Source organism: Lissotriton helveticus, chromosome 9 (genome assembly GCF_964261635.1).
Source record: "Lissotriton helveticus chromosome 9, aLisHel1.1, whole genome shotgun sequence".
Taxonomy (NCBI): Eukaryota; Metazoa; Chordata; class Amphibia; order Caudata; family Salamandridae; genus Lissotriton; species Lissotriton helveticus.
In genome coordinates this window covers 681,983,866-681,994,213 of record NC_136070.1, presented here as the reverse complement: position 1 = coordinate 681,994,213, position 10,348 = coordinate 681,983,866, and the positions used below count along the sequence as shown (strand labels likewise).

The 10,348-nt window shown below is 46.1% G+C and overlaps 1 protein-coding gene across 1 annotated transcript in view; it reads right to left on the bottom strand.

Moving 5' to 3' along the window:
* Positions 1-9,690: 9,690 nt before the first annotated feature.
* Positions 9,691-10,348, bottom strand: part of LOC144783242 (zinc finger protein 862-like) — a 69,109-nt gene continuing 68,451 nt past the window's right edge. The window contains exon 5 of the mRNA XM_078662324.1: positions 9,691-9,816. Within this exon, the coding sequence (XP_078518450.1) occupies positions 9,691-9,816 (126 nt within the window). The remainder of the gene's footprint in view (positions 9,817-10,348) is intronic.

The window sequence follows — 10,348 nt, the reverse complement described above, 5'->3', positions numbered from 1 at the left end:
TTGCCTGCACCTCCTGGCATCAGGAAGCTACCAGGGTGTGATAGCCGCAGTAGGTGGTGTGTCACAGAGCTGCCCTATCCAGATTTTTAAACACCTTCCTGGACGCCATGATGGATGGAATGCATCATTACATAACCTTCCCCAGTACACAGGCAGAGCTGCAGAAGACCAAGCTGGATTTCTATCAAATGGCGCAGTTCCCACATGTCATTGGCTGGGTCGACGGGACCCACATACCAATCTGCCCACCTGCAGCAACAGAATACATTTATCGCAACCGCAAATCCACTCACTCCATAAATGTGCAGGTGATATGTGATGCAAAATTAATCATAACTGACATTGTGGCAAAATTCCCAGGGAGTACCCACGACTCGTACATATTCAGGAACAGTGGTATCCATACACGTCTGGCTGCTGGTGAATTTGGCGAAGGATACCTACTAGGTAAATCAATGTCACACACCCTGATGTATTCCTTGGCTCAACCTATTGGTGACACAAATTAATGGCACTTTCATTTGCATTTAGGTGACAGCGCATATGCCCTCTGGTCCTACCTACTCACACCATACCTCAACCCAACCACACCAAGGGAGAGGAGATACAATGTGGCACATAAGAGCACACGCAACGTGGTGGAGCGCACCTTTGGACTGTGTAAAAGCAGATTCTGTTGCCTCCACAAAAGTGGAGGTGCATGTCAATACTGCCCCATCAAATGCTGCAAAATAATTGCAACATGTGCAATGCTCCATAATCTAGCCACCAAAAAAGGAACAGCAGTGGAACTAACTGACTCTGAGGACGAGGGTGAGGACGATCCCCAGCCAGAGCCCTGCTCAGCTGGTGTTGCAGTAGAACAGGATGGGAGACACAGACGGGCAGAGATAACGTCCAACTATTTCTGAGTGAGTAACGACACAGAGCCAGTAACAGTTTTAGTGCAATGCTGTTTAATCAGCACACCACCAGGATTGGAAGCAGTGTCCATAAAGACATGGGTTACATCACCCATCTAATGATTGCCAAATAGCAGTTGGCCCTATTTTCTGCGCCCACAAGCTGCATGTGCACGTTCCCTGGCCACACTGTCTGTAGTGTCAGATTGTTCCTGGGCAGCGCTGTGGCATTTGCTGCGCCTCCTGCCCTTGGTGGGAGAGGGCGTAATGCTACCACAGCTGGTATCCTCCTCACTGTCCCCCCCTTCCATTGTGGCCGCCTTCACGTTCTGCAGCAGTTCCAATGCAGTCATCGAGACCATGCCCCTGGCCACGTCCCTGCTACAATGCGCCATCTCCTCCTGCATGGCGATAGACCTGCGAAACATGAGGGAGGTAGCAGTGGCCAGCCGGTTCACTGCCTTGGTATAGGCCTGGAGTCTCTGTCTCTCCCTGCGCCTACAATGACGGTCCTGCTCCAACTGGCTGCATAGGTTGTCTACAGAGGTTGCAATTCCCATCATTCCCTCACACATGTTGTCGCCCATTAAACTAATGCCCTTTTCAATCCTGCACATGTGTTTGTTCATGTGGTCCACCTCTCTGTTCAATGTACGCATCTCCCTCCATTGCAAGCGCTGGACCATGAGCATGTTGCCTTCCAGTCCAACGAAGACACTTTCTTCCTGTTCGGAGCCTTGAGTACTGGCTGGCCTTGCCCTGCGGCGTCTTGATGAAGTGTGGGCGCCCTCAGATGGAGTACCAGCCCTCACTATGTTGCCATCCTCATGGACTGGAGACTGTTGGACCCCTGTGCCCTCCTCCTCCTCCGACTCCTCCATCTGCTGGAGGGTGGCCACGGCATGGCTCCTGTCTGACTGTGGTGGTGGTGGTGGTGGTGATTGTTGCAGTGGCGATTGCGCAAGAGGAGATGACGGCGTTCCCTGGCACTGTGGTGATGTCGGTGATGGAGTAGTTGGTGGTGGTGGTGGTTGTGCGGAGCTTGTGTGCCCTGCAGGCAGTCTCTCTTCATCATGTTGCCTTCCCTCTGGCCTGGCTGTCTTTGTACTGCTCCCCTCTGCAGCACTGCGAGATGTCTCGCCTGTAATGACAGAATGTAGATGTACTCACTTATCTGGCTGCATTTGCATTGCATTAAACATCATGCCTAATGATCACATGACTGTCCTGAGCTTCCCAATCACTTTCACATGCTATTGTTTTCCCTAGGACTACATCTCCCACAATGCATAGCAGGTAATGAGTAAGACATGAAGTGGAATGGGAGCCCCTATGCCACTGTGGGGATTGGGGTTGGGGAGGGGGTAGCACAGGATGCTGGGCATGCATCTTACCTTGTTTCCTTGCTGCTCTGGCAGAGCTGTCTGCGTCTCCCACGCCACTCACACTCTCCGGCTGGAGGGTGGACTCTACCATCAGTTCCAGTGGTGTTGCTGCAGGTGCTTTGTTCTTCCCTCCGCCAGTTTTGCCAGCCTGCCTCTGCCTCTCTGCCACCCTTGCCTTTGCCGTCTTCCTGAGGTCGTACCACCTCTTCTTGATGTCCTCAATGGAACGCTGGGTGACACCAATTGCATTGATCTTGCTCTTTATCCCACTCCAGATCTGTCTCTTCTGAGACTCGTGCACATGGAGGGACTGCTTCCCAAACAGCTTGTCGTGGTCCTGACTCACATCCTGTATCAGCACCTCCAGCTCCTTCTCACTGAACTTCATCTTCCTTTCCCTTTCAGTTGCCTCCTTTTCTCCCTCCTGGCTTGCCATTTCAAAAGTTTTTTTGTTTTTTTCTGTAGCTGTCAGAATATGGAGCTCCTGGCTCCTCAGCTCACCTGCCTGCCTCACAGTCAGCTCCAGGTTCAGTGCAGCTGCCTGGGTGTGGCCACTTCCTGTTCGGGATATAATTGGATGACACAGGATTGGCTGATTCATTAAATTACGAATTTTTGAATTACCGATTCGGTATTTACCAATTCGGTAATTCAGAATCGGTATTGCTGTTTCGTTTTTTTTTTACCGATTTGTTCCGAATCGGTATTTTTTACCGATTTTTAGAGAATCGGTAAATTTTAACGAATTTTTACGTACATCGCTTTTTCCGATTCCTTAATACCGAATCTGTAATATTCGGTATTAAGGAATCGGTATTCATGGTTTACCTACAAATAGCCCATAGTCTTCTGAATGAATGAATGAATGAAATAAATCTTATAACGCGCTACTAAGCCCAAAGGGATCAAGGCGCCTACCATAAAAACAATCAAATGTTTCATATACACTGATTTACACACATATGATTTATTGTCTCAGTGTAATGTGTGTGTGATCTAAAGTGCTCTGACACCCTATACTGGTATGAGTGGCGCTATGAAACAAAAGAAATACATGTGAGAGAGAGTGGCTATGGAGACTTGAGAAGGGCATTGTTAACGGGTAGTAGTGAGGTAATCGGTGGAGAAGAAGGTCATTGCGGATGAAACAGTAAACAGTGTCACACTGGGCGCAATCAGAACTAAAGCAGACCCTGCTTGAAACCTGAGACTGTCGCAGCTTTCCAAACCTGCTGCTGTCAATGTTTGTGAATTACACAAAGCAGTACATTAGCATCCATTCAAGGAATACTTTAAATGGGTACACATTTGCTTCTTTTTTCATAACCAAATCTCTATACATATTTAAGTTCCTATAACCCAAAAATTGAGTTAAAACCTCTTAGTGAAATCGGGATGACGAGAACACCCAACACAGACATAGCAGAACCGACTCAAGGCCCCCCAGACACAATTGCGAAGCCAAGAATGCATTTATTTGGGTGGTGCCACCACCCCTGCAGCCACACCCTTGGAGAGAAAAATGTTAAATGCTTATGACTAACCTATGGAGCAGCATACAAATGTGTTACAGTTCTTCAGCTATTTATATAGATACCAGTAGCAGAGAAAACAAAACTTCTTCTGCATGTGCAGTCAGCTGCAAAGAGAAGTGAAGGATTCGGAATGTGTTTGCCCCGCAGCTTACATTAATATCCCCACTCCTACATCCTGCACTATTATAAGCTGTATGCATGTGCACCTTTTTTAAGGTCTGGCTACAGACGGCATTACTTGCTGATAGCTCTGATGTTATTCATTTTTCATAAAACTACAATAAGAAGTGCAGAGAGAGGAGGCTTTCTATCAGCCCCCTTCAGCCATTGGCTCTTATGTCAATCAATAAATCAGTCAGGGTTGGTGAAGCCCAACTACTCCCCCAAAAGGGTCTTAAAGGTTAGGGGAGGAGTGGTGGCTCTGTTGAGTGCTGGGGTCATCTGTAGATCTGTAGGTCTTGAGGTCCTTCCTGAACTGAAGCAGTGTGGGGGCTTGCCGGAGGTGGAGGGGGAGGTTGTTCCAGGCCTTGGTTGTGAGTTAGGAGAAGGTCTTTCCTCCTGTTCTGGTCTTGTAGATGTGTGGAACGGTGGCCAAAGAGAGGTAAGCTGATCGGAGGTGTTTTTTGGATGCGTGGAACAAGAGGCGATTGTTCAGGTATGTTGATCCGGTGTTGTGGAGGGCCTTGTATGCGCGAGTGAGGAGTTTGAAAGTTATTCTTCTTTCGATCAGGAGCCAGTGATTTTCATATTTTTCAATCGCTTGGCTTTCCATCAAAACAGCTATCCAAGCAACTTGATGATTGCTATACTGTGCCATTAGTGTTCGCTTTAGAATTTGGTGATGGGCCACCAAGTAGTCCTTTTGTTAGGATGCAGATGTGACATTTACCTTGAAACCCAGTAGGTGTTTTGACTCATCTACTTTATTGACATAACAGCATTTTAATTACTGATTTATGTTTAGGAAGTGTTCGCAGTTTGGATGCCTCGTTCTCTCATTAAGGCACAGTGCTACTGGCTAATATCAAACCCTTCTTCTAACAAAAGTCCAAACCTAATGGCTTTACCAATGCTTGTTTAGGTACATTGACAGGAATCTAGTAAGGGAGAGTTTTTATGAGATTTTTTCACTGACTAATTAAATTAATTAAGGTAGAAAACAGGTTCTGTGTTATCGCTATTAAATATACATGAGCAAGCTGCTTGACAATACGTGCTAACTCCCAATTTTAAATCTACAAATGTCTTTATTTTAGCTTTCACTTAAAACCTCATAGTCCTCAATGTTTATTAATAGGGAAATTACATTTCATGGTTTAGGAAGTAACACCTTCTCAGTTCCCAGGACAATTGCAGTTTTCTCTGCAGTGCTGCAATTGCACAAGGTCGTCAATAGGACTGCTGTAGCTCCAGCACCCATTCCTAAACCTCCCACTACCTAATTAGGGACTCTAGAGTTGTTCCCTTCAGCCGGGCTCACCATTTGATCCTGAGATGAGCTATGCCCACACCATAGGGCTCTGAAGTCCTCAACAAGGCACGAGCGGCACAAGCACAACACTGCCATAAAGGAATGAGACCACACACAGGCAGTGCCCCTGAACTGTCAGGTCCTTCCCACACTGGCTCTGGAAACATATGCTTGAACACAAGCGCACTGGCCCCTAATCCCTCAACCTCTTGTTACCTGACTGAGTCTGTCAGGTCACCCTCTGCATCAGGCCTTGCCGTTGGCTGCTGTACAAAACTGGTATTCTTCCTTGGGTCCTGAGATTAAGTCACAAAAACTAGAAGGCCCAAACTGTACAAGCATGGCAAAACTGCAAGGAAAGGAGTGAAGAACCATGCTGATTCCACACATGTCAATTAACCTTCCACCGACTTCCCGGCTCTGCAACAACTATGGACACTTGATAGGATCTCTCGAGCTTCATCCCCTCTTTCCTGAACCTCCTACCACCTAATTGGACCTGCTGGAGTTGCCCTCTGAAACAGAGATTTCCACTTGATGCTGGCCTGAAGTACTATGGTCTTCAATTTGCATCAAGTGCATCAAAGCCCAGAAGAAAGACCGCGAACCTGTAAGCCGTGTCACTCAAATGCTGTAAGTAACTGCAAGACATTCTGGCCTATAACTTTCCAGTTGATCATAGTATCATCCATGATCCACCTTTTGGGCACTCATAATCCCCCACATTACTACATACAAATCTTTCTAACCATCTCTATCATTTATATGGTCCCTACAAGACCACAGCAGAGTAACCACCCATCATTTACTTCTATTTCTGCTTCCTAATTAGGGTTATTTGCTCCCTGTTCTCTCACATCTTTCCCTCCAAAAAATGCCTTTTTCCAGCCTCTGCCCCCCTTCTTATTTCAGTCCGGAAAAATGGAACATTCACCAGTTGACTTGACCAACTCCCTCTAACTTCACAATTGAAATCTGGAGCGATAGTTGAATAAGCAATAAGATCATCTTCGTAACACATAATTTCGCCTCTCAAAATTTGCACCTAACTCTTTCATACTTCACTTAAACATGGGACACAACCACCCTGCCTCATTCAGGCCAGACACGCTACCGACTCTTATGTTCTATGTATCAGTAAAATCCAGAACAGTGAGTTCATTCTGAACCAAATAGCTCCTATTACTGCTGCCCCAAACTTCAGTTTCTGTCCTATGACAAATAACCAGATTACTACTTGCTTCCGTTTCCACCTCCTTTTTAATTGTCTTGTTACATCACCAAAGGAGACCTCTGGGCTCCATCTTCCAAAAGCTTGTCCTCCATCTGCACCCTGTGCCAGCAGCTCCCCATCCCTGATCCTATTGGAACTCATGCAGCCACTATTTCTCATGTCAAACAAAAATATCTCAACCACAATCACATCAACAGGTGCAACTAGGTCACTCACGTCCTTGGGGCAAGCCTTTTGATCTCAGATTTCCTCTTATGCTCACTGTCCTATTCTCACCATTGGCTCATCACTGTTCTACTACTGACACTTACAACTCATACATAACCTTTGTACAGCCTACCACCTTACCCATCATGGTGATGAAATGTGTATACAGCATGAATCTCCTCCCTGGCTCCTTGCCAGTCTTACCTAATACACAGGTGATATCTGACTACAAACAGAGAACTCCTTTGAAGCTGACTTTGCATACCTTCAAAGTTCCCCAACGGAGAAATTCAGTTCTTACCTCACCCCACCACACACCTCGACTCCTTACAAACAACGTTGTCAACTGTTGACATACAACAAGAGCACCCATGTGCGTTTGGGTACGGGATCTCTTGTTTCTAACATTCCATCCATGGTAGCTGAGTTCCCATACCAACTGGTGTGGACTGACCACTATCTGATCCCTTTTTCATTCAGTCTGGAAAAACCAAATTAAGGAGGGGAAACAAGCTATCAGCAAAAAAGAAATTGGAAGAAGCTAACTGCTGAGACCCATGGTCCAGTACTGCGGGAGAGTCAACCGCAACTAACTAGCGATCCTAACGTTGACACGCCCGCAGTAAACAGGTGGATCTCCACTGCCCTGGAGACCATCACCCCAGCCAGAGTAGCAAAAACCTCGAGAGAAAAACTCCCTCGGCCCCCTGGTTGTCGGAGACTCTCAGATTGGAAAAAAGTAGATGTAAAAAAATGGAATGCTTGTGGAGAACAGATTACAGTTCAACTGCCAAACTGGCTTATAAGAAAGCCCTGAAAGAGCTCCACAAATTGACGAGGATGGCAAGGAGGAATTACTTGGTGAAGCGCATTAACAATGCTGAAAACTTGAAGATCGTCAGCTCCTTTACCAAACCGTTGGAGCTGGAAAACGCAATACAGCCACCCCCCTCACTGTACGCAAAACTATCAGACTTTTTCGATAGTAAAATTCGGAAAGTCTACAACACCTTCACAATGGCGGTAGAGACAGAAAAAACAGAAGAGAGCGGTAGTCGTGAGTCCGAATACACCTTTTCGGAATTTCTTCCTATCTCCCAACAGGAATCTCTGGTAGAGATCCTGAGATGTAAGTCAGGATCCTCAGAGGACCCATGCCCCCCAAATTGTGGAAGGAGCTGGCCCACTTGGTGAACCAAGCTCTGAATCATATTTGGAACACATCACTTTCTTCGGGCATCTTCCCTGATACTTGGAAACATGCCGTGGTACTCCACCTCAGGAAAAAAATCCAATATGGATCCGGGGGAGCAAAACAACTATCGCCAGATCTCATTACTACCAGCACCAGCAAAAATGCTGGAAAAAATTGTACAGCGACAGCTGACCAATTTCATTGAGGGACATGACATTTTGCTGAACACACAGTCCGGCTTTCGGACCAGCTTTAGTACCAAAATGACATTGCTGAAGGTGGCACAGTCAGTGTGAATGATGGTGCTTTTGGATGTATCCGCAGCGTTGGACACAGTGGACCACCTAATCCTGGTGGAGAGACTCCAAGCAAAAGAAATTGGAGTTGTGGTACTCACCTGGCTGAAGTCTTTTCTTAAAAATCGTATGCAGAAGGTCACCCTCCAACCCTTATAGCCGGAACCCAAACAACTTTGGTGTGGGGTACCACAGGGATTGACCACTTCTTTTCAACGTATATCTGACCCCCCTGTTCTCGTTCATAGCAAACTGGGAGGTGAAGGCAACATCATATGCTGACGACAGCCAGCTAGTGTTTTCCTTTAAGGATCAGTCTGTGGACTCCTTCATTAGATGTAAGGGCTGTTTGAGAGACATCTCCCAGTAGAGAAGACATAAGTGCTGTTCTTCGGCAAAGCTCTCCAGCCGGCAACTGATATCTAGTAGCTGACAGAAATGGGCCTGCCAGCTATTCCAGCAACCACGACAAAAAACGTGGGCATAAAATGGGAAGCAGATCTCTCTCTCACATCTCAAGTTCGGCAGGCGTCAGCCTCATGTTTCAATAAATTGAGAAGCGGAGGAAATTTTTATATCTACTGCCGGAGGATTGTCGTAGAGTCATTGTCCATGCCACAGTGACATCTCGGCTGGACTATGCTAACTGCCTGTACCTGGGCCTGCCAGCCTATCTGGTCCGGAGACTGCAGATGGTACAGAATGCGGGTGCGAGATTGAGTAGGAAAGTGGTGTTTTGGCATCACATCTCACCACATATAAGACAGCTCCACTGGTTGCTGGTAGCGAAAAAGATTGAGTTTAAGGCTTTACCTAGGGCATTTCGGGCGTTACATGGCAAAGGTCCTAATTACCTTAATCACTGGGTATATGCCACTACCAACAAAAACGCTCCCTGAGGTCCAACTTTCAGAACTTGCTGTGCATACTACCTCGCTTTGCTAAAGCTCGCATAGGGGGAAGATTCTTTACAGTGGTGGCGACTAAGCTATGGAATTCCCTACCAAATAATATCCGCCTAATGCAAGCTGAACCGACATTCAGAAAATCCCTGAAGATCTGGCTCTTTAGTCTTGGTTAGTTCACTTCGGCCTTACACTTCTCATGCCTCGTACCGCTATTGCGCGGTGCACATCTGTTTGAGGAAGCTGTCGCACTCTATACATCTCTGTTATTATTATTATTATTATAAGCTTTAAGAAATACTAGCCCCCCCTCCATTCACCACCATCTGTACAACTTAGAAACCATTCAAGCAAACCAGCATCAGCATTCCATACAATTTCCACCACCATACCCTGAACAAACCCCAAGACCCAGCAGTGCTCAGATATCCAGCACCTCGAATTTCAAAGAAGGTGGAGCAATGAGATGATCTACATGTCATCATCCATGGAAACTGAAATCCACTCTCCATCCTTAATGTTATGTTCAAGGTTTGTCAGCCTTGGATTACTGTAATGGCTTATTTCTTAATGCTCAAGCCCGGGTGATTGCCAAGCTCCAGCTTATTCAGAACGCTGCAGCGAGAGTGCTTTCCAGGACTCCCAAATACAGACCAATTAAACAGGTAATCAGGAGTTACCATTGGCTGACGGTAAAAAAACGGATTAAATTTAAAACATTGTGTCTCACCTTTAAAGCAATTCAGCAACATGGACCTCAATTCCTTAAACAGAGACTCCTGTTATATCGCCCCAATAGACAATTAAGATCAGTCAACTCTTTTAACTTGCTGGTACCACGAACCAGGACAGCTACTTGGGGAGATAGATCTTTTACCATCGCAGCAGCTAGACTCTGGAATACCCTTCCACTAGCTATAAGATCAACCTCCACGTTGCTACAATTTAGAAAACTAGTAAAGACATGGTTGTTTGACCAATAACCTTATCCTGTTATTAAATCCCACGATTGGAACTGTAATCGAGTATACTTAGGCACCCATGAGTTTTTAGCGCCAAGACGCCCAAGGGCATATGCTGCGCTTTATACATTTTAAAAATAAATAAATAAATGTTCCAAGCCATTCATCCCTCTCTGTTAGCTAGCACCCTAATCATTCCCTTGAATAGCGAAATGTCAACACTGCGTCTACTGCTCATCTAAACCACATCAATATA